At 53.7% G+C, this 22,089-nt stretch overlaps 8 protein-coding genes across 8 annotated transcripts; 3 read left to right on the top strand and 5 right to left on the bottom strand.

The window, feature by feature from the left end:
* Window positions 1-879: 879 nt before the first annotated feature.
* BDW74DRAFT_176663 (uncharacterized protein) lies at window positions 880-2,923 on the top strand (the record flags this gene model as incomplete). Its single annotated transcript, XM_073728684.1, has 3 exons — window positions 880-2,051; window positions 2,143-2,669; window positions 2,898-2,923. The coding sequence occupies 3 exons, from the start codon at window positions 880-882 to the stop codon at window positions 2,921-2,923; spliced, it is 1,725 nt and encodes a 574-aa protein (XP_073585786.1).
* Window positions 2,924-3,892: 969 nt separating this feature from the next.
* On the bottom strand, window positions 3,893-4,968 carry BDW74DRAFT_190048 (uncharacterized protein; the record flags this gene model as incomplete). Its single annotated transcript, XM_073732101.1, has 4 exons — window positions 3,893-4,066; window positions 4,103-4,252; window positions 4,311-4,651; window positions 4,710-4,968. The coding sequence occupies 4 exons, from the start codon at window positions 4,966-4,968 to the stop codon at window positions 3,893-3,895; spliced, it is 924 nt and encodes a 307-aa protein (XP_073585787.1).
* Window positions 4,969-5,723: 755 nt separating this feature from the next.
* On the bottom strand, window positions 5,724-7,046 carry BDW74DRAFT_190050 (sterol desaturase family protein; the record flags this gene model as incomplete). The annotated part of the gene is made up of 1 exon (XM_073732102.1): window positions 5,724-7,046. Exon 1 carries the CDS (start codon window positions 6,774-6,776, stop codon window positions 5,724-5,726), a length of 1,053 nt encoding a protein of 350 aa, XP_073585788.1. The 5' UTR covers window positions 6,777-7,046.
* Window positions 7,047-10,522: 3,476 nt separating this feature from the next.
* Window positions 10,523-12,186, bottom strand: BDW74DRAFT_176665 (aminoglycoside phosphotransferase family protein; the record flags this gene model as incomplete). Its single annotated transcript, XM_073728685.1, has 4 exons — window positions 10,523-10,741; window positions 10,826-11,445; window positions 11,541-12,090; window positions 12,181-12,186. The coding sequence occupies 4 exons, from the start codon at window positions 12,184-12,186 to the stop codon at window positions 10,523-10,525; spliced, it is 1,395 nt and encodes a 464-aa protein (XP_073585789.1).
* Window positions 12,187-12,809: 623 nt separating this feature from the next.
* On the top strand, window positions 12,810-14,518 carry BDW74DRAFT_167076 (putative general amidase; the record flags this gene model as incomplete). The annotated part of the gene is made up of 3 exons (XM_073726653.1): window positions 12,810-14,219; window positions 14,266-14,350; window positions 14,397-14,518. The coding sequence occupies 3 exons, from the start codon at window positions 12,810-12,812 to the stop codon at window positions 14,516-14,518; spliced, it is 1,617 nt and encodes a 538-aa protein (XP_073585790.1).
* Window positions 14,519-15,344: 826 nt separating this feature from the next.
* BDW74DRAFT_190054 (beta-glucosidase) lies at window positions 15,345-17,753 on the top strand (the record flags this gene model as incomplete). The annotated part of the gene is made up of 4 exons (XM_073732103.1): window positions 15,345-15,869; window positions 15,936-16,655; window positions 16,708-16,862; window positions 16,917-17,753. The coding sequence occupies 4 exons, from the start codon at window positions 15,345-15,347 to the stop codon at window positions 17,728-17,730; spliced, it is 2,214 nt and encodes a 737-aa protein (XP_073585791.1). The 3' UTR covers window positions 17,731-17,753.
* An 82-nt stretch (window positions 17,754-17,835) lies between these two features.
* BDW74DRAFT_176668 (uncharacterized protein) lies at window positions 17,836-19,336 on the bottom strand (the record flags this gene model as incomplete). Its single annotated transcript, XM_073728686.1, has 4 exons — window positions 17,836-18,372; window positions 18,429-18,795; window positions 18,843-19,129; window positions 19,181-19,336. 4 exons carry the CDS (start codon window positions 19,334-19,336, stop codon window positions 17,836-17,838), a joined length of 1,347 nt encoding a protein of 448 aa, XP_073585792.1.
* Window positions 19,308-21,612, bottom strand: BDW74DRAFT_190058 (cytochrome P450; the record flags this gene model as incomplete). The annotated part of the gene is made up of 6 exons (XM_073732104.1): window positions 19,308-20,070; window positions 20,121-20,249; window positions 20,302-20,403; window positions 20,450-21,214; window positions 21,270-21,355; window positions 21,405-21,612. The coding sequence occupies 6 exons, from the start codon at window positions 21,610-21,612 to the stop codon at window positions 19,852-19,854; spliced, it is 1,509 nt and encodes a 502-aa protein (XP_073585793.1). The 3' UTR covers window positions 19,308-19,851.
* Between the last annotated feature and the right edge of the window lie 477 nt (window positions 21,613-22,089).

Consider the following 22,089-nt stretch of genomic DNA (forward strand, 5'->3'; position numbering starts at 1 on the left):
CCCTCAACAGTAGTGAATGGAAGGTACAACGCCTTAGGTAAGTTAAGCTTGACATTTCCTTTGTGGCCTGGGCTGAATTGCAAAGCCGCGACATGCTATATAAGAAATCACCGCTAGGGTGGTAAAATGGTAGGGCCTCTTAAAACTCTAGCGTATCTTATGATAGCTCGAACGGTGGAGACTGCAAGTAACCTTAACCTTGGAGCAGCCATAACGATATATCTATATGCCGGGATCTTGATGGATAAAGTAGGTTGTCGTCAGCGGTAGAGTGCTCGAGAGGCCCATTGCGGAAAGCAACCACGCAAAAGCTGCGTCCGGTGTGGCTGGTCTTATTAAGGTATTAGTTTTGTATATCTGTCGTGCCTTTTTAAAGCAAGAGCGACGCAGGGAGGATATCAAGTCGGGTTTGACTTCTAATACCATGCGTCGTGCACTTAGGGTAGACTCAATTGGACTACTATTTGTGATCCCTCAATAATCAGCTTTGCTACTGGTACTTCCCAAATCTTAACTTAATTCCTATCATCTCTATCAGCAGGAGGATCCATGGTAGCTCGTGCTCTCGGTACCTATGTAGGGCTTGGCTGTTCCATCTAAGGGGCCAGGTATCGGATCCTGATGCGGGGTTCCATGCAGTATCGGCCTAGTAGCCACGTTAGGTGCCTTGGTGCGCCTATTGCCTCTTGGCTCGGAAGCGGGCATTCTCCCTAGCTACATGTGGTTAACGATGCCGACACAGCCCGTCCTTGGCCCAAGCTTGCCCTCCCGTCGCCCTTTCCTTTTTAAGTACGCAACACCCCCAACCTTGGCAGGCTCCAGCTCAACCAAGCCGCTACCTCAAAGATAAACCGGTAACATCCCACTCAACGAGACGAGATGCCCGATGAAGAAGTCACGGAACTCCATCCTGGGAAATGGGAATCGGACCCGGCAGATGAAGAAGTCACGGAACTCCGTCCTCAGGGATGGGAATCGGACCCGGCAGACGAGTACTTCAAGCTCTCGACGCTGGACTACTGCGTCGGCCAGGTCTACACCAACTACGCCGTGTTCTTCAACCTCCTATATGGCCTCGAAACCCCAGTCCAAGCGACAATGCTCGCAGCCCTGATGGCCGGCCTTGAAATCACCCTCGCCCAGTGCCGCCAGCTCTGCGGCGTTCTGGAAGAGTACCCCGACGGCCCGCCTGGCACGCTATGCTGGCACAAGAAACGGGAAAGTACGGTGCAGCTGAACGTCCAGATTCTCGATGGCAATGATTGGGAGGATGATCCCGAGGGTGAGAAGCTCTATCCCTCCAGTGCAGACCTGCAGAACCGCCACTACACCTCCCAGGCCCTCGGCGATCTCCGCACCTGGACCGTCGCCCCAATGACCTACGGCGAGAAACCCGAGGCCCAGCCGGACCACCACCCTGTCGCCGCAGCCTTCAAGGCAACCTTCCACCGCGGCGGGCTGGTCTTCATGATGCATCTTCATCACTACGCCAACGACGTCATGGGCTGGGCGGGTATGCTGCACCAGCTCGCTGAGAACTGCGCTGCTTTCTGGAGATCGACACGCGATATTCCGCCCCCCTATCCACCCTGGGACCCTGCCTGCCTCGACACCTCGCGCGTCACGGTCCCTGATCCCCCAGAGTCGCTGCGCATCGACGGCCCCGTGCCCCCGCGGCGGCATCCAGGTCATAGACCATGCCAGGCGCTGCTCTTCCACCTCCCGCGCAACAAAGCCGCAGCGCTGAAGGAGATGGCTAGTCCTAGTCCTGAAAAGGATGGGGAGGGCGCCTGGGTCTCGACCTACGACGCCTCCATGGCGTTGATCTGGCGCGTGTTGACGAGACATCGCGCCCGCCTGTTCAACCCGGATCCCAACGAACCGCTGCTTTGGGGCGAGGCCGTCGATATGCGCAGGCGGCTTGTTGATCCGCCTGTGCCCCCGCGCATGCAGGGGAATGTGGTCTTCGTCGCGTTGAGTTCGCAGGACCCCGAGGCGCAGCTCACGGTGGAAGAAGTCGTGGAGACAGCACCCCTGTCAAGACTTGCATTGTGAGTCGCACCGCCCGTCACTCCTGCCCTGTCCTGCCGTGCCCTAACCGTAACCCTAACTAACCTAACCGCCACGCGCGAACGTCCCCAGGTATATCCGCCACCTCACAAACACCGCAACGCAATCGCGCCTACAGACCACCCTCCAAAGCATCGCCCCAATCCGCGATAAAAGCGCCCTCTTCCTGCGCACCGACAGCTTCCCCCCGCTCAGCAACTTCGTAACCGACTGGCGCGCCGCGCGACCCTGCGACGCAGACTTCGGCTTTGGCACCGTGCATGCCTTTCGCTTTCCCTTTCCGTTCGGTACCGTTACCCCCGGATTGACTGTTGTGTATCCGCCGCGCGATGACGGTGGGCTGAAGACGTATGCCGCTGAGAGGGCGGCGAGCCGCCAACCGCAGTTCGGGCAGTTGGAGGTGGACTATAGCAAGACGGAGGATGAGGGGAATGAGTTTGTGATTTCGGTTGAGAGGGAGATTGTGGAGGGTTTGCTGGCGGATGAGGAGTGGAGCGCGTTCTTTGAGTTTCGGGGATTGAGGCGGAGGGTGAGGGTGGGGATGGGGATGCCGGGGAGGATGCCGGGGAGGATGCTGGGGAGGATGATGTGGGGGCTGCGTAGGTGTCCATGGATGGTATGGTATGGTAGGTATGGTAACTCCTGGAGATTGCCATGTGACACATACTAGGTATAGCTCGACCAAAGTCTACCATACCATGCATACCGTACTTCCATACCAATTGTACCAATTTAAGGAAGGTACGTAACAGTGTTCAGGTTAAGGGACCGGTGGCCACTCGACTCGTCGAAGGAGAGAGTATATCGAGACTCTACATCTCGTGCAGATACACCTCCACTGCCCGGGACCTAGCAATTCGTTGCGTGGCACTGTCATCCAGAGAGCAACACGTAGGAAGCTCTAACAAATAGGGTTGTCTCTCCAGATACAGCCTGGAGGTGCAACAAGTGGTAGAAACACGTCATCTCCGCAGACTGCGAGGGTTGCTCCAGCAAAGGTTCGGATCGTCATGGTCCTCAAACAGCAGAAGAGAGCCCCAGCCGTTTTTGTCATGCATTTGCGCGAGATGAATAGCGAGGTATATATCCAGAGTTGGAGCCCTGCGGATCGTAGGCGCCCTCTTCGACAGGCGAAGAACGTACACTGGAATCGGCGTTTTGCATTCATGGGCGGTGTCGTAATTGTAGTTGACATTGTTGATGTCGAGCACGAAATATGAGTGTTTCCCGGGGTAGATGCTCACGGCGACGAAGCGCACCTTGTTGTCGGTGTTATTTTCCTGCAGGCATTGCTGCACCTTGGACATGAAGGGGTGAATGGCCGCCAGGTAGTCTTCGGCGTCAAGAATGCTGTGGGCGTATCGCCCAGTATGCGGACTGGTCGCTGGGTGTCCAGTTCGTGTAGAGCCCCAGTTATAACCTCGGGGATTTGGGCCAGGATTTGATCGCGATATTCTTGTTTAGAGCGCTCCATGCTTGGGAGTGAGGTTGTCGAACTGCGGAATCTTACTGAACGGGTGCTCATTATTGCGGGCCTGAGGCCACCATGAAAGAGCACGTAGGTTTGCTGAGTTTGGCTGCTTTGCTCAGTTTGCTTCCTTCGCCTGTGGCTCGGCCCAGCTTATGTAAACTTCATCCTCGCTTCGGCGGCCCGCGGGCGGCTCGCAACTCCTTCCTAAAACAAACGGCCGAGGCTCTCTTGGTCTGGCTGCCTGGCAAGGATGGGTCTCAAATAATCCAAAGCTCAAAGAACGGCCTGGCACCCGGCCATCAAAGGTCAATTTGCCATTGACAAAGAAAAGCTGCCATCATGTCTCCGAGGTCAGCAGTCAGGGTCACAGCGAAACCAAGGGTCATCCAGAATGTCCCTTGCAGACGCCCTAGCAGCCGGCTCAAAGCGCAGCAATTTCGCAATAATCCGGCCTAGCTGAACCATATTCTCCCTTGTCATGTCTTCGTTTCGCTCGCCATCGAAGTACATTTCCCCCAGCCACTCCTGCAACGTCAACGTCGGCGCTGAGCTTTCTGCGACAGATTTACCATCTAACTCCATGGTCCTCCATGCGTTCCGCCACCTCTCGGGCAGAGCATCACTTGCCAGATCTTGCCTCTGATGGACCAGAATCCTGGGCGTTAGCAAGAAGCTGTCAAAGGGCGGCTGGCCGACGGAAAGCTCGAAAAGCTAGGCAAGACTGTCAGTATTGTTCAAATGAATTGTGACTTCTGCAGGTTTTGCTCACCATACAACCCATACTCCATAAATCCACACGATAATCCAGGCGTTCTCCAAATACCACCTCGGGTGCCCGGACCGGTAGTGGCGTGTGAAGTGTCGAAGGAATCTCTGTGTGCAAGAATGCTTGACCAAAGTCCACGATCTTGACTGACGCCGACGACAACCAAGACCGAGAACGGTATGAGGCAGGCCGGACAATGTAGTATGGTACGCCGGGCTCTAGATCTCCTCCATCTCTTGCTCGGACATTCCCGATTTCTAGTTTCCCTGAGATATCGATAAATTCTTGCTCAGATTCATTGTCCACGGAAGGTGCAGTAAACGCCAAATTCCAAGTGTGGATGTCTACATAGGCGAAGCATTAGACATCCCGTCATTCTCTAGTACAAGACGTAGAACCAACCTCCATGTCCAATACCATGCTGGTGCAGATAATCAAGCCCATCAAGAGCCTGTTTCGCAACGGTTTTGGCAAGCTTGCCCGGAAGCCTGCCGTTGGGAAAGTGTCCATCGATTGTCTTAGGGATAGTAAGCCCCAGAAGCTCGAAGACCAGGCATGCGTGCGTCCCATTCGGACCTTCTATAGCGAAGTCATCTAGCAAGCGCACGACGTGTCGAGGGCCAGGGCTGGGGTCAGAGTTGGTAGAAGCCAATCTGGTCATGACATTCAGTTCTCGATTAGCTTTATCGTTCTCTCTTTCAGGAACGCAGATCTTGATCGCAACATATGTCTCTGTCCTATAATGGGGTTAGTCTCAAGACTAGAAGCAGTTTGTAAGGGCAGTTGCAGTGGCCCAACCTTAGATCTCTTCCTGCCCATACTGTTGAGTAACCACCCCATCCTAATTTATGCAAGATCTTGTATCTCTTGTTTTTCAGTAAACTGCCCAACGTGACAGGATTGTAGCCACCTTTCCGATAACGATGAAGAGGCTCAGCGTCAACAGCGGCCGTGTACTTTAAACGGGTCCATGGGATGTCGTGTTGACAAAAAGGCGGAGCTGCATGGGGCGTTCCAAGAAGCGACTACATGTTTTAGTGTCCGTGAAGAAGTAGCCGCAAACATGGTAGAGTGCGATACGCGAATAAAATCTGATTCCAAGTTAGCAATCACTAGGCCAGGCATTTGAGGCCAGTGGTTTTGGCTCCCACTGCTGCGACATCGGCGGGGGCGACTCGATGTTGAATGTAAGAAGAGCGCCAGGTACCGAAAAGCGTGGCCATGCCTGGACCAAAGAGCGTGCGGGAGTAACTACGGTATGTACCTACACGTGATGCCGAGACAGGGGTTGGTTGAAGAGACAAGGCCTTTCTGGCCACCTTCTAGACATCGCATCGTTAAGAGGTGTACTATATACATAAAACATCATACATGATATGTCACATCAACACTGTCACATCAACATCTCTCGTCGATTCAAAGCCACGGCAACGACAACGTATTGTCATAATCGATGTTCGCCGCCTGACACTCGACGCGATCGCGGCAAGTTCCAAACACGCGATCCCAAAGACGCGTCTGCTTCCCATAGTTCCCGCTCGTCTTCCACCCAAACCGGTGATGCAAGTCATGATCCTCGATAATCAGCTCGGCCTTGAACAGCCGCAGCGCCCAGCTAAGCGTATTCGGCGGGATCGCAACGGCGCGGATCCCGCTGTGGCCGGCCAACTCCGCCCAGACTACATACATATGGCACACCCACCACTCGTAGAACCCCATTGGCATGCCCATGAACTTCATCGTGAAGTACGTCATGAGCGGAATGCCCGCGATATCAAAGAGTTCCTGCTCAAGGTCGGCGTAGAGCGTCAGGAGCGGGTTGGGGTGTTTCGTGAGATGGTGAGTACGGTGGAATTTCCAGAGGCTACCGACCTCATGCATCAGGCGATGGTACCAGTAGAACCAGAAGTCGAGAATGATCCCGTAGAGTCCAGCTTCTAGAGGCAACCAGTACCAGTTGATCGATGAGGGAGCTTGGCTTGTTCGGTACGCAAGGAAGACGGTAAAGACGGGGCGGAAGGTCGATGTTGAGAGGAGGGAGCGCACGACCTTGGCGACGCTGACGTCCGGGACGCCGTCTCGCTCGTGGGTGTCGCCGTCTAGGAAGCCCGTTTGGTGGCCGACGCGGCGGAGCACGTGGAGCTCGTGAATGGCGATGAGCTTGAAGGCGACGCTGTAGAACAGGACCGCACCCAAGGGCGTGAGGTTCTGGCCGGTGTAGGACGAGTAGACGTGATGTACTAGAATCGGCAGGAAAGCGTGCGTGATGACCCAGCGATGCTGCTGCCATTCCGGAAGGTAGGGCACCTTTTCCGTTTTCTGGTGAACGGGGACATCCTTGTCGAGTTCGATGGAGTGAATGTTGAGGACCTCGAGCAACCAGTGATGAAGGTTCCACTGGCTCTTGTCCGTCTTCCGCCAAGTCGACTTCATCGAGTCCTTGGGGTTGCGCTTGGCAGTGACACTCATGGTGGCGTAGTTCGTGCTTGTCGATTTGTTGAACGTAGGTCAGCGTTTGGCAGCGGGCGCTTGACGACCCTTATATCTCCATTCATCCCCAAGTCGGCAAAATTAGACGCATGTGATGTTCAATCGTTTCGTGGGTTGGTGGGTTGCAAACCCCCCGCGGGCTCTGCAGATCCTCCAAACACAGTCCTTAGAACCACAAAACCGGTTAGGGCGGAGTCAGGGGAACCGCGACGCGATCATTCCACTGGCGGAGGCTCGCAGAGGTCGCCCGTTTTGTATAAGCCCTCGCCACAATATCAACGTCGCTCTCGTTTCCAGATTTTCCTTATCCCAACGTCGCAAGTTTTCATTCCACGAGCACTCGTAGCCGCCATCGTTCAGATCCCGAGGTATTTCTCTCGTCCTTTGCATGCACAAACTAAGGTAGCCTGCTTCCGGGTTTGCTCGATTGACGCTATCGGATCGGCGGCGTCAATAATGATTCATCGACGTTTGTTTTTGGGATTGTTGTAGGCAACTTCCGTCGGCTGGTCTGTGATCCTCGGAGGCTTCGGAGCCACATGAAGGGAAAGATGACACCTCGGCGCATTCTGTGAAAACAATTCATTAGTTGATGCCAGTTGATGGGCGGAAATCTTGAGGCTGTTGCCAGAAAAGACATCAAACTAACCTTGTGTCTGGGTCGCTGAAGCCCCTCTCCTCCCCTGGCAGCGGTTCTCCAAAATCGAGATCTCCCGAGGTGGCGATCTGCCGCTAACTATTCACCGGGTACTGACATGCTGCGTATGGCTCGGGCGAAGCAAAATGCAGGAACCAATACCTGCGAATCGAGCCAAGGTCATGAGAATCATGATAGAGGGAGAATCTTCGAAGAAGGCAGACTGTGGGTGTTGTTGACTCTGCTCTGTTGGCAAGGTTACACAGAAGATGAGTCAGCACCTGCTTCGAGGCACGAAAACTGCTGCTGCTGCTACAAAACTTGCAGTCTTCTCTAACGAACTACACGGCCAAAACGTAAAATTGAGCTCTCAATGCTTCTCGCAGTCTCTTCTTCTGTTATAGTCTATCCAAGCCCTCAAGCGTCCGAGAGAGCTGTCGAGCTGTGTGACGTTCTATCTTGCGCACAGAAATATATTTTTCGCCTTGACGCAACTCCGCCACGAGCACAGTCTTCTTTCGCACAACACAAGAACTCAACATCGTCCATATAAATTTAAATTGTTAAAAGACCCATGTCTCGCCTTGAGGCAAAACTGTGCTGTTAAGGCATTCTAGGATTAGCTCACATCTACGATTAAAAAAGGTTCGTTTCAGCACAGCACGTACGCTCCAAGCTAGGCTCATCGCTAGGTGGATGCTGGATAACCATCCCAGGAGCCGAGCTTTCACGATCAAGGCAGCAAGTCCAGCACGAGCCCTGGAAGTGGTGACAGAAGGTTAAATCTGTATTAGATATAGGGCAAGAGACCCGACGTACAACCTGATGAGGATCCTGGTCAAACCGGCTGTTAGCAACAATTTCACGAAAAGGAGTTGAAATGCTTGCCATATTGCCCGGACACGCCGGCCTTTTCTGCAAGCATGACCGCAGACATGCCAATGTGTCTAACTCATCGCGTACGCCAGTTTCGCCTGGGATGTACAGGAGCCAGGACCCTGGGGAGGCTGAAGCCAATGGAACAGAGAACGCCAGGAGAGGGACGGTAACGCGCATTATAGAGGTAAAATCTCAAGTGGGACGAAATGAATCGCCACGGATTGGGAGGAGAACGGTGAGATTTTGAAAGTACAATAACCCTTGGGAGCGAGCAATGGTTCTGGACGTATTTGCCGTTCTATATTATGGTCAATGCTAGGTCTATGACGCTCCAAAAGTTTACCAGGAGTTTATTTCCCGGCGGCCAACTACGAACCAGCATGTAACAACAATGGCATAACTGGGGAAAAAGAACTATCGCATCAAAGTCTCTTAGTCTACAGTCTGTGTTTGAAATCTACAATATGTGAAGCATCCACATCTCACCTCTCATCCCGACAGAACTCAGTACGTTGACTGCCTCATAGAACGATAATTGACCAATGCTCTCACATAGATCTATAATGTCAAGATATCGTATCCAATTCCAAGGACGCCATATCCCAGGATAGAGACCTGAGGCTCGAAATCAAAGCAGCTTTGCACACCACCCATAGTTACTGCCCTTGGACATACACACTAGACCGGAACAACATCCATCGCAGTCGTTATTTCTGCAGCATCCTTCGTTCAATTTACGGCAGCGGCGCTCACCATCGTGCTGGATGAAGAAGTCTGGAGTCTTGGGCGCTAGGCTCTGTTCGCGAGTCTGCAGGCAGCAGATCCAGCATTCGCCCTGATTTGCGAGGAAAGAGTTAGACATGCCATATTGTCTTTGATAAGATTTGGAACGACGGGGTTGTATAGAGGTAGTCTTACAATGTCGTGACCAACCTGTTTCAGAAGGTTTTGTTAGTCAAGATAAGCGACAAGAAGCAAGTTTTTTTTTACCATGCTCTGGAGACATGCGGACTGGTCTATCACCGGCTCTTCAGATTTGTAGATAAGCCCTGTGCCCGGCAGGGATAGGGTACATGGGATGTAAGTGGCGAGTAAGGGAAGAGAGACATGCATTTTCATTTGACTCTCAGACGTGTTTCAATACGATACTAAACGGGTGTTAGGGAGATAATTCAAACTAGCAGACGATGGGACCGATATAAGTATCCTCGCTAACAATCTAAGCTACGATCGATGATGTACATGGCTGACACTGCACCAAGGAACGCCTATCCATGCCACTATTGATCCCTGATCATACCTCGAAGCCGGAGACTTATCTGTAAGGACTTTTGATACGCTTAACGACGAGATTGCTACCAAGAATACAGTCTTGAAGTGCTTTTCTGGGAATTGCCAATAATCCCCGAGGTTGACACTCTTCAAGATACCAGTCTAAGGCGGTGTACCCGCTTTGCCAATGCAGCATCACAGATTGCTCACTGCATGTGTCTCTTATGTTCCTATCGCAATCCCTGCGGAGCTTCTGGTCTGCTTCAGACACTGCTCAACTTATATCAACCCACCAAGCAAGGTATCCTTAGGGTCATGACAGACAACACCGCTCTATCTTGCGTCTCGACATCGATTGAAAGGCCCCTCCATAGCGCCGCACGATGCTGGACAGCCACAATAATTTCTGTGGACACGAGATCCCCATCCCAGAGAGAGCTTTTAGCACCGGGCAGCCGTCACTTGCTTTGCAGTCAAGTCAAGCCTCCGTGTGTAAACAGCCGCTAGAAACACATTTGCATAATTTGCTCCGCTGAACCCCAAGCCCACCGCAGCAACACTCGCCGAAGGACGCAAGTCCATCACTGCTTGGGTTGGCGGCGAGGAACATGTCACGGTTTCTGAAGCTCAAGGGCTGACTTTATAGACCCGTTTCGTTAGCTCATGATATAGCCTTGTTTTGCTGGCGGTAGCTGAGAAGGGAAGCAAGGTGCTGGGAACTTCGGCATTGTTTGGTCTGCAGGTTATATTCAGGCCAGCGAGTATTTTTCTCAGATGCCAGGATCTTCGATGCTTGCTGTAATTACAAGGTAACGGCGTCATTCAGGCATACGGATACAAGAGTGATATAATTCTTCAGCATTAGCCACACTTCTAGGACCACTTCGCGCAAATAGGTGACAGCCAATATGCAGCAAGCCCGTTGCTGTACAGCGATCTACATCTCAGAAGGTAGGCTATCGTCGTCTTTATCTTTATACGGCCAATCCCGCCAACAGAGCTCCCGCTGGCCCGGTTCAGCCTGGCGAACCATCTCCGTGCGAAACTGACGATTGCCCTCCACTGCCCACTCGAAGTTCTCCGGCTCGGTCCCGCCCTCTAGGTCGATGCCGAGGTGTTCTCGGATCCGGGACAGGAGCTGCTCGGACTCGTTCCACTAGTGCGATTCCGCCATCGCAGCCTCTCGCTCTGTCTCGCTGAACACGACGGGGCAACCGGCCGGCGAGATCTTGCTCCATACCGACGGTGTGGTGATCCCGACTAACGCCGCTCGTAGGTTGATTACGTCGCCGTCCCAGGGGTACCCTGTTTGGCGGAGGAGGTACTGCAGCATCCCGAGATGGGGGAGTTTTAGATCCTCCATGTGTTGATCGTTGTGGACGCCTGTTGCGGCTGTGTAGTAGAGGTTGGCCTCTTCCAGGCGAAACATGGCTCGGCATTGTCTCTGTTCGTCGATGTCCTTGTCGTCGAAATTGTCGGGGAGGGATGGGATCGTCAGGCTTTGAGGCTGGGAGTAGTTGTGCTCGCAGAACGCAGGATATCCTGCTTGCATGAAGCGCGGGAATATCACGGCGTCCTGCCAGTCGATGATGCTGGTGCTTTTGGTGGATCCAAGTGCTAGGAGGATGTTACCCAAGCTCAAATCAGGGTGTCTTAGGGTCGGGGCGCTGGAGGAACCCGGTGTGATCAAACGAGGCGCCAACTGTAGGGATTGCGCAAGTAACGAGCTGTGCTCGAAGGGGTGAAGGTCATGGCCGGTTGGTAGAAGAAATGTCTGGCGAGGCTGAGCTTTGGCATGCTGCTGAATGACAGCCATCTCTCGGCGAGCTGCCGCGGTAACACAGTCCACGGGGGAGACCCCTATGGCAAAAGTTAGTCCAGCTCATGCCGAATCTGTTCCTAGACACCCAGGAGTAAAGAGCGAGAGGAGAAATAGGAGAACCTATAGGGCCCACGGTCGATCGGTGTTGTGCTTCGTTCGTCATGCCAAAACTGCCGGGCAGACACAGGGCCGATCACGAAATCGTCCGTGGTCGGTATCTGGGTTTCCCCGTCAAGCTCCTTTTTATAATATAAACTTCCATACGCAGGGAAGCGGTAGTCGAAAATTTTCCTCTCCATCTGCGCAATCTGCGTCATGACGTCTTTCACCTCGTCACTAGTGAGGGATAACCATCTCGAGGAAAGACTCTCACCCTCCACCCGCTCCATCAGGATGTACTCTGCGCCGACGGGATTGTCCAATGCCGCAGAGTATGTCAGAACCTTGGGTACAGGAAGTTTGAGAACCGTCCGCAAAAAGCCCATCGTCGCGACCTCGCTTGCGGTCGTGTAATGGGGCGGCCCGGCGATAGGGGTCGGAATCCGTGCAATCACCTCACGGCCATTTCTGCCGCGCAGGATAAACACCTTGTTAAAGCCGCCCTCTGCAAGCTTAGCGATACCAGGACAGTAGTCTTGTTGCACTGCTTTGCCGGCGATGCGCTGCAGCTCCGTTGGTCGAAACTTGACATATCATTCGTTTAGACGGTCGGTTTCGTTGAATCTGGCTGGTAATCAATGACTGAGACTGCAGCTATGATAGATTTCACTTACATCCATCGTCGTGACGTATTTCGGAAGAATTCGTCATGGTTTGCTGGGGGGCTGGTGGATAAGTGATGGCGGGAGGGAACGGACATGGCAGGCGGCTTCGAACAGACCCACGGGCTGCGGAGCCAGGGAATGTGTGGTATGCTTCGAGCAATGGTGAGTCTTTGAGGGTACATCGCCGTTGTTCAGGGTTTTGAGAGAGACAAAACATTTGGCGCGCGACGATGTTGACAGGGGCGGGTCACCTCAGTGACAGCTAAACGCAGAGCTGACTTGACTGGTCGGCCGGACCCCGATCGTCGATGAGGTCGGCCGGATTCATCACCAATTCAGGAACATGATATATTCATCGACGCTGATCAAGAGATGGATTCCCTTCTCGACCCGGTTCCTCGGTAAGCGAAGCTCGGGTTCACAACTCCCACCTCAGTCGGCAACACAATGAACTAGTATCCTTGTTCCCTGCAGTCCGCTGACTCCGAGATGCCCGATTGGCGTCAATTGAACAACGGGTGTGACTGTACCCTCTGCGTGACAATGAATCCCGCGTAAGCCACCGGTGAGTCCGGGTATAAGTGCAGGCATGCTCTCTGTCCCGAAGTACAGTTTGCGATATACATTTGTATCTAACCATGGAATGGGAAAAGAAAGCGCAACGCAAGCGCGACGAACTCGCCGCCAGAATTCCCCCGGAATGGCGTCTTTCTTCGGAACTATTGAAGAAGGCAGATGAGATAGACAACATCCTTGACATCCCCCGACAGAGCGGGATCCTCACTGAGCGGGAACTCGATATCACCGAGAGCTCCGACGCCACGGCTCTCCTGTCGCGTCTGAGCGATGGCGAGCTCAGTGCCTACGAGGTCACTATTGCGTTCTGCAAGCGCGCTGCGATCGCTCAGCAGCTTACCCGCTGTCTGACGGAGATCTTCTTTGATCGTGCTATTGAGCGTGCGAAGGAGCTGGATCAACAGTATGCGGTTACCGGCAAGCTTGCGGGTCCGCTCCATGGGATTCCAATCAGTCTCAAGGATTCGTATAATGTCGCTGGCGTGCCGTCCACTCTCGGATATGTCTCCTTCCTCGACAAGCCTGCGTTGACCTTTAACAGTCCGATGGTGAATATCCTTCTCGACGCGGGCGCCGTTATCTACGTGAAGACTCATCTGCCTCAAACGATGATGACGGCCGACTCGCATACCAATGTGTTTGGCCGCACGCGCAATCCGTACGGTCGCAGCTTGACGGCCGGTGGTAGTTGTGGCGGCGAAGGTGCGCTGATTGCCATGCGCGGTTCGATCATGGGCGCTGGAACGGATGTCGGTGGTTCTCTTCGGATTCCGTCGCTGTGCTGCGGGACGCACGGCTTCAAGCCGTCGGTTGGAAGGCTTCCTTTCGCTGGCCAAACACCCCCTGGACGCATCGGTATGGCGGGAGGGATAGCAGTTTCGACCGGGCCCCTTTGCACGTCTGTGCGTGATGCAGACCTGTTCTTCAAGACTGTTGTATCTTCCCATCCGGAGAACTTGGACGACAACTCGCTTGGCTTTCCGTACCTCGAACCACCGAAGCTGGAGTCTCCGCTCACGATCGGAATTCTCCCAGAGGATCCTGCTCTCCCTCTGCATCCCTGCATGCAGCGCACCTTCGACATCGCGGCTCGTAAGCTAGCTGCAGTCGGCCATCGGGTCGTGCATCTTCCGATCGAAGATATCCCGTCTCTTTCGGATGCCTGCGATCTAGCGTTCCGCTTTTTCAACATGGACCCCGACCGCACGCCGTTGCGCAATGTCACCGACGGAGGCGAGCCCTTCATTCCGTCTCTCAGCTTGGTGTACAACGTCAAGGGTGGTGATCCCGAGCCGACTTTGCGTCAACTCTATGACCTGAACATAGAGAAGGCTAAAGTCGCCGCCAAGATGAGACAAGCCTGGTTGAAGAGTGGTGTTGATGTCATTCTTGCTCCTGCCTACCAGAGCTGTGCGCCGTTGCATGATACCTTTGGCAAGATTATATATACTGTCATTTGGAATATGGTGGATGTAAGGGAAATCGTTTACTTCAATGATCGTTGGCTAATCCGCATAGTATCCCGCGTGCGTCGTTCCCTTCGGACACGCGGATAAAGCCGCCGACGCCGAGTTTGTTCGCGACGTCAAGTATAGTCCTGGGTGTAAGTTGATCCTCCAACACTGCGTCGAAGGTGCTAATATTTCCAGATACACCCGACGATGTCGAAGGCGCGCCCTGCCACATCCAAGTGGTTGGCAGGCGACTGAAGGACGAAGTCTTGCTCCAGCACGCAAGAGTAATCGAGAAGGTGTTGACCGACGGACAGTGAGCGGGAACCTCCAAGCTTGATCGGCAGCTCGGGATAATATCCACGAAGAAACAAATTCAGATTTCTTTCATCTACCGTCAAACCTTTCCTCGTACGGAGTAAAAGACGAGCTGAGCCCCCTAAGCTACTCCAGGGCTAAACCCAATTTCAAGTCGTATGGTGCGTTGGACAGAAAGGCAACCCTCGCCGAATGGCCCGAAATCCCAAAATCTGGATATTTTGCTTTTCCCGTGCGATGCAATGCAAGGGGGATAAAGCGCAAGGCGCACGGAGCGCGGAACACCATCCGCTGGGAGCAGTGCCAGCATACCAGTTCCAAGTCTCGAGCTTTCTTCCAAGGATTTCCCGAGCCTTCAGCATGCGCAATGCGCAGTGACAGTCTTGGGTCGTAGATACCCCGCAAACCCCAGAAAACGCATGGGCCGATCGCCAGCCAAGGCGGCTAAAAGCAGAGAATGGACAACTCAATCGCGGGGTCAGCGTCATGTTACTCTCTCTTTCTTGTTTGTTTTTCTTGCCCCTGCCACTGCGGCCCAACCACCTCCCTGCCCGCTCGAAGCCGGCCACAAGCTCTGCAGATGGCGCGGAGAATGCGATGGAAACTTTACACTTTGCCTACCAGCGTGGACGGGGTATGTCATGGCGCCACGGGGCCACGGCATTTGCTCCAAAGTCGAGGCCGCCGGCCAGTGCACATTCTTCCGGTGTTGATGGGACCTGGGTATTTATTTCCCGGAGATTCCCCGCGACATTCTCTACCCCAGCGGGGAATTAATTCGAGTCTCGCTGAGATCGAACACCGAAGACCGACGGCCGGAGCTACACAATGCGTCCATCACGACTCCATTCCGCTGCCTCAGTCCTCCTCGCGGCCTCCATCGCCGCAGGACAAGCAATAACATGGGACGAAGCATACGCCCGCGCGACAGCGGACCTCGCCGTCCTCTCTCAAGACGAAAAAGTCGGCATTGTCACAGGCGTCACCTGGGAAGGCGGCCCCTGTGTCGGAAATACCTATAAGCCACAATCCATCCCCTACCCTTCCCTCTGTCTGCAGGATGGTCCGTTAAGCGTGCGCTTCGCGAACCCCGTAACCGTCTTCCCGGCTGGAATCAATGCTGGCGCGACGTGGGACCGCGAGCTCATTCGAGCACGCGGTGTCGCGATGGGGGCTGAGTCCGCGGGACTCGGTGTACATGTCCAGCTTGGGCCTGTGGCTGGCGCTCTGGGCAAGATTCCTTCCGCTGGACGCAATTGGGAGGGGTTCTCGAATGATCCGTATCTTGCTGGTGTGGCGATGGCCGAGGCGATTGAGGGGATGCAGAGTAGTGGTGTGCAGGCCTGCGCGAAGGTACGCATCCCACCACGTCCACATACACCAATTTTCCTATCTCCAGCTCTAACACTCCCTACCTAGCATTACTTGTTAAACGAACAAGAAGTAAACCGCAACACAATCAGCTCCGAACCCGACGATCGCACAATCCACGAGTTATACCTATGGCCCTTCTACGACGCCGTCCGCGCAAACGTCGCGTCCGTCATGTGCTCCTACAACAAGATAAACGGCACCTGGGCCTGCGAGCACGACGCCCTCCTGAACGGCCTGCTCAAGGGCGAGCTCGGCTTCAAGGGCCACGTCCTCTCCGACTGGAACGCGCAGCATAGTACCGTGCAGTCCGCGAACACGGGGCTCGATATGACGATGCCCGGGTCAGACTTTAATACACCGCGTGGATCGATCTTTTGGGGGGAGAATTTAGCTATTGCCATCGCAAATGGGCAGGTTCCGCAGTCTCGTCTTGATGATATGGTTACGCGTATTCTGGCCGCGTGGTATCTTGTCGGCCAGGACCAGGGACACCCCGAGGTCGCGTTTAGTTCGTGGGATGGCGGGGCGGCGAGCGTTGATGTTACGACGCCTGAACATGCGGAGCTCGCGAGGACGATTGCGCGTGATTCCATCGTCCTGCTGAAGAATACGAATGGTTCCCTCCCCTTGCTCGCACCGGGGAGTTTGGCAATCATTGGCTCCGATGCGATCGTTAACCCCGACGGCGCGAACGCATGCGCGGACCGTGGGTGCAATAATGGAACCCTTGCGCAGGGCTGGGGGAGTGGGACTGCCGAGTATCCTGTACGTTCACTTACCCCCCATCTAAGTAAGGAGCTTGTATTAACTGGTGTAGTACCTCATCGCCCCCCTCGACGCCATCCAGGAGATCGCCGCGGAAACCGGCACAACGATCGTAACCAGCACAACAGACGACCCGGCCGCAGGCGCAGAAGCAGCCGCCGCCGCGGAGACAGCGCTCGTTTTTATCACCTCCGACTCCGGAGAGGGGTGCGTCCCCATCTACCTCTATACCATGCCCTCAATCTGACTTTCTTGTTATAGGTATATAACCGTCGAAGGCAACCCAGGCGACCGCAACAACCTCGACCCCTGGCACAACGGCAACGCGCTCGTCCAAGCAGTCGCACGCACAAACACACCGACCATCGTGGTGGTCCATAGCGTCGGCCCCATAACCCTCGAGACAATCCTCGCCGAACCAAACGTCCTCGCAATCGTGTGGGCCGGACTCCCAGGCCAGGAAAGCGGGCACGCCCTCACGGACATCCTCTTCGGCGACTTCGCACCGTCCGGCAAACTCCCCTACACCATTGGGAAATCCGAGGCGGATTATGGTGCGGATTGGACGGATGCGCAGGTTGATCCGTTCACTGAAGGTTTGTTCATTGATTATCGGCACTTCGATCAGTTCGGGATTGAGCCGCGGTATGAGTTTGGTTTTGGGTTGAGTTATACGAGCTTTGAGTTTAGTACGCTTGCGATTGCTGTCTCTGCAACGCCCGGTCCAACGACAGGTGAGACGATTGTCGGTGGACCGTCGGATCTCTTTGCGTCGGTGGGTACGGTGACCGCGTACGTCGCGAACAGCGGTGATGTTCCTGGCGCCGAAGTCGCGCAGCTGTATATTGGCTTCCCGGATTCTGCGCCGGACACGCCGCCGAAACAGCTCAGGGGCTTTGAGAAGTTGTATCTTGTTCCCGGACAGAGCGGTATTGCGACGTTTGAGCTTACGCGCAGGGATATTAGTTATTGGGATGTTGGGCTGCAGAAGTGGGTTGTTCCAGCTGGGGAGTTTGAGGTCTTTGTGGGGGCGTCGAGTCGCGATGTTAGGTTGACGGGGAGCTTTACTGTTTGAGCACCTATCTTGGTGATGCAGTTGTTCTATGAGAGGTATTGATTAAAGTGTAATTAGCATGTCAGTAATGCAGAGCAACCGATCCGTGCCCCCTCTATTTCATCACTAGTTTTGAGCCAGAGTTCGCGCCATCTTCTCCCAGGCACTTGCATTCAGTCTTCCTCGAATCCAATATCCCCCTTCCGGTTCCGGCCCCTTCCACGTAATAACGATATCGTCCATCCCAAGCCCAAAGCCCTTCAGCAGCCCCCAAAGATCCAACTCCCCATGCACGAAAACCGGCCTGGATCCGTGGATATCCAAGTCATATAACCCTAGACCAGTCCAGGAGGTGACAGTAACCTGCGGCTGATCACGACCAATCCACCGCGGGATCATCGGTTTCGTGGTTCCATGAGCTTGGAAGTCCAGAAGCGGCGAGAGATTTTCTGGCCGTCGAGCCTCACGAATGCTGCGATGGATCTCCGCTGCGATTTTCGGAAGAGAAGCATGTTCGGATTTCTGGCTCTCATAGAGGTGCTCAATAGCTACCGGTAGCACAACCCAGGCGTTTTGCAGCGGCGTTTGGTTCTCCAGGTACGGACGGATTCTCAAGATCATGCTGAAGTCTTGCGCGCAGGGAGGGGAGACTTGGTAGCATGACTAGACAGCGGTTATTGGTATCTTTGAGCATGCGCTTGAAAAAAGGGGTTATGTACCTGGTAGATAAAGGCAGTAAGGAGGTCGTGCTCCGTGACATTGTTGTCCTGCTTCAGGGCATCTTCTTTCCACGCCTCCATCTGCGCCGCTGGGATGTGGAACGTATCATCGACTCGCTTGCATGACGGCCGTCGCAAGTCTCGCAGCAACATTTTCGTGCCCTTCCTGATCATGTAACGCCAACTCCCGCGGAAAATATCGCGGCTTGTCTCAGCCGCTGCTGGTGGCTTTGGCGCGTCTTTTTCTTTCCCAGCTGCGGTTGCGTCAATCCCATCTTTTAACATGAGTGGAAACCTTGTTAATGAGATATCTTCGATTTTGGTGCTGTTGAGAATGTCGCAGTATCTTCGTGAAATCGCATAGGCACTTGCATGGTGGTTAACGAAAGGCTGTTTGGAGACAGCGATGGTTACGCACCGGACGCATCGCAGAGTGGATGCTGGAATGTAAAGCGAATGATAGTGGTATCGAGAAAGAAGACAGCCCGAATGTTAAATACTTGGCCTCGGAGGGCTGTCTTTAAACTGTTTCCGAAGTTGAATAGACCGTCTAGCTGTTTCACCTTGTCGCTGGAGCTCGGACTGGCGCAGTCTGTGGTTATGCTCGATACGTTGACAATATCTGAAAGCTTCTTATTGAGTTTTCTGCCGCTGAAAACATCAGGTTGCTGCTCTGATTTGCTGGCGGACAGGTCGGTCCTCTGCGAAAGATATCAGCTTCAACCAAGGAATGGAGTGCATGGACGAAATACAAGTAGATTCAGACGCGAGGCGAGTATGGGCCACTGCTCGAGCAAAGATCGTGAAGCATCGCGCAGCTCCTTCTCAGCCTCGACGTCGGGGAAGATAAGCGTGAGGCTAAATTCCAGAAATCGGGTGACGCTAGTGTCCAAGGGCGTGAGGCTCATAATGTGTGTAATGTTGCTGCAGCCGATCCGAAACAAGGGCAGGTTGGCTGCCTTTTACACCTTCAACGCTATGGCCACTGGGGCTTTAGGTTTCTTCAGAATCCAGAGCTTGCGGCCAGTGGCGGGTTACAAAAACAAATAGCGTGCCCCGGGATCGCGGGATCAACGAGTTATTCGGTCGGTTATTGGCTCAAATATTGCAGAATTGGGGCTGATCGGAACATAGTGCAGACAGTGGGCCACAGTTCCTGGCACTGACTCGTCAATTGCGACATTAAAGGCGTGGTCCATCCATCTTCTGCTTTAATGTCAACACATTGGTTTAAATGGTAATCATCTTGCTACGCGAAGACGACACAGCTGGACAAGGATGGCCAAGAAGCTTGGAATGCGATCGTGGCTGGAACTTCCGGACAGCACGGCGTAAGGTAGATTCTATAGGTCCGTAATGGGCGCGTCAATTCTGATACATTCTTTTTTTCTTTTCTCGGGTAACTTGAAGGAGAACCCGAATCTCAGCGAAGGTTGCTACTGTGCCACCGAAGACCGTCGGTCCTTTTGGAGATATAACATGGCCAACCCTCCGGCACCGCCGTAAAATAAGCCATATATTTCCAGGTCTGGTTTGGATCCTGCTGACGGATATCGTAGTCTCGGACCAGTGTTGCGATAATCTTGGAGAGCTCGATTGTTGCTAGGTGGCGCCCTGGGCACGAGTTGTAGCCTTGTCCGAACTGTATGCCGTTAGGTACCATAAGATGGCTGTCGCAAGAAGGTGACCTACCGGCATGAAGTATTTGTCGATGGCTTTTGCCTGATCCCCAAGCCATCGGTCTGGGTTGTACTCTTTTGCATCTGCTCCGAAGAGCTCTTCGCTGTGGTGGATGACCCATGGGTTAACGCTCAGTTTGGTCTACCGAGCGATTAGCGCATACGCCCAACGGTTCGAGGAGCTTCAGACGTACACCTTCAGGAAAGTAACGGTCCCCAATCTTCAGTCCACCTTTTGGGGCAACTCGAGCAAGGCCGAATGGCACAGGCGCAAAGATGCGCAGTGCCTCTTTGATCTGCACAAAGTAAGCAAGTGCGCAGCTGGGGTAAGAGTACACATACACAGGCCTGCAGATACTCCATATTCTGGGCATGAGCAAAGGCAACAACAGGATCGTTGCATCTTCCTTGCGCTCGTTCGGCGGCGATCTCAGCACGCAGCTTCTCCAGATACTGCGGCTTCCGAAGCATATGATAGACGAACGACTGCAGGGCAGCACTGACGGTATCCGCAGCAGCTCCAATAGTACTTGTCGCCGCGGCCTGGAAGTCAATAATCGTCATTCTGTCCGGGTGTACCTTCAGGGTCCGCTTCCAGTGCTCTACCATGTCGTGCCGCGCGTCCGGATTCGATTCTCGTCGATGAAGCGCGGCCATCGCTGTATCGTAGACGTGGTTGTTCGGTAAGAGATTTAGCTTGGATAGCAACGAATTGCCTAGTGTGAGGTTGTGCAGCCATTGAAAGTAGCCTGCCGCCACGATGTAAGCATTCAAGCTGCGGTTGTTGGCAATCGCTCCGCCGATGTCTCTGCCGCTCTCGAGAAAGCCGAAACGATGTGAGAAGACGACCTCGCCGGCGATGTCGAATGCAAGATAGTTGAACCATTTGTCGAACTCCACCAGCTCTTGTTTTTCGGCAAATTGGTCGAATCTGTTCAGCATGATTTGTATCACGGCATCGATGTACGGTTCCGACTTGATCACGTTCGAGAGAGTATACGCTGCAGCAACATTCTTGGCCAACTCGACGCGTCGTTTGGGATCTGTCGTTGACATTGGAGTTTGGAATCTGCGGTCAGGAAGGGCCAAGACTTTATACCATGGTGCCTATTATGAAGAAATTAGTGCAGGGATTATGAAGCGAGAGAGAATTGCGGCAGACTTTGGGGATCGGATTTAAAAGCACACTGCGTATGGCATCAGGGTGGCAAACGCTCACTTCATCATGCGCGATACGAACAAAAGAGCCTACAATGTCAGCGTGCATTTTAGGAGCAACAGAAATTCTTCGACGTACCATGCTTTTCGTGTTCCTCAATGCTCCGCGTATTGATGTCGCCCGCAAATATCCGAATGAGATGCCATAGTCGGGTGAAGGATGCAAGGAATGGGCCCGGTATATAGCTGAGCGGAGACCGATATCGTCGCAGAAGAATAATGCTGAGGAGGTAAAGAGCCACGACACCCAGGACATTGCTTGCATCCAAGGAGACCACGAACGCCATGGCAGAAAGGGTGTTTTGGAGACTTGGAGTGCTTCGATTTCCCCGCGACCTTCGAATTTGCGAGATGTGGAATTTTAATCATCTTATGTGGCTTCAGCGTCACAGAAAATAAGTTTCATCAGCCGTTCGTAATCTCAGACCGAACGGCAATAATCGGCTATTACTCGTCGACTTGTACTAGCTTGGGGCTATGGACGGGCTAGAGACGCATATGCGGGTGACAGCTGCATCGGGTGTAGAAATCGGTTAGATTGCCGGGGTACTGCTACCTTGACGTGGAAAGATATCTTCTCTTGTTGCGAAGATGCTCGGCGATACTTGGCAAGCCGGATATACGCGATCATGACCTCGGTGAGCTTTCGCTGTGAACTATGTGGTGTCATTAGGTATGGGAATCTCCTCGCCAAATCGTGGCATGGATGCACATGCATGGTGAGAGTTACATGATGCCGTAGCGTCCGCCACAAATTGCCCAGC

This window comes from Aspergillus multicolor (genome assembly GCF_047715735.1).
Source record: "Aspergillus multicolor strain CBS 133.54 unplaced genomic scaffold BDW74scaffold_7, whole genome shotgun sequence".
NCBI classification, from domain to species: domain Eukaryota; kingdom Fungi; phylum Ascomycota; class Eurotiomycetes; order Eurotiales; family Aspergillaceae; genus Aspergillus; species Aspergillus multicolor.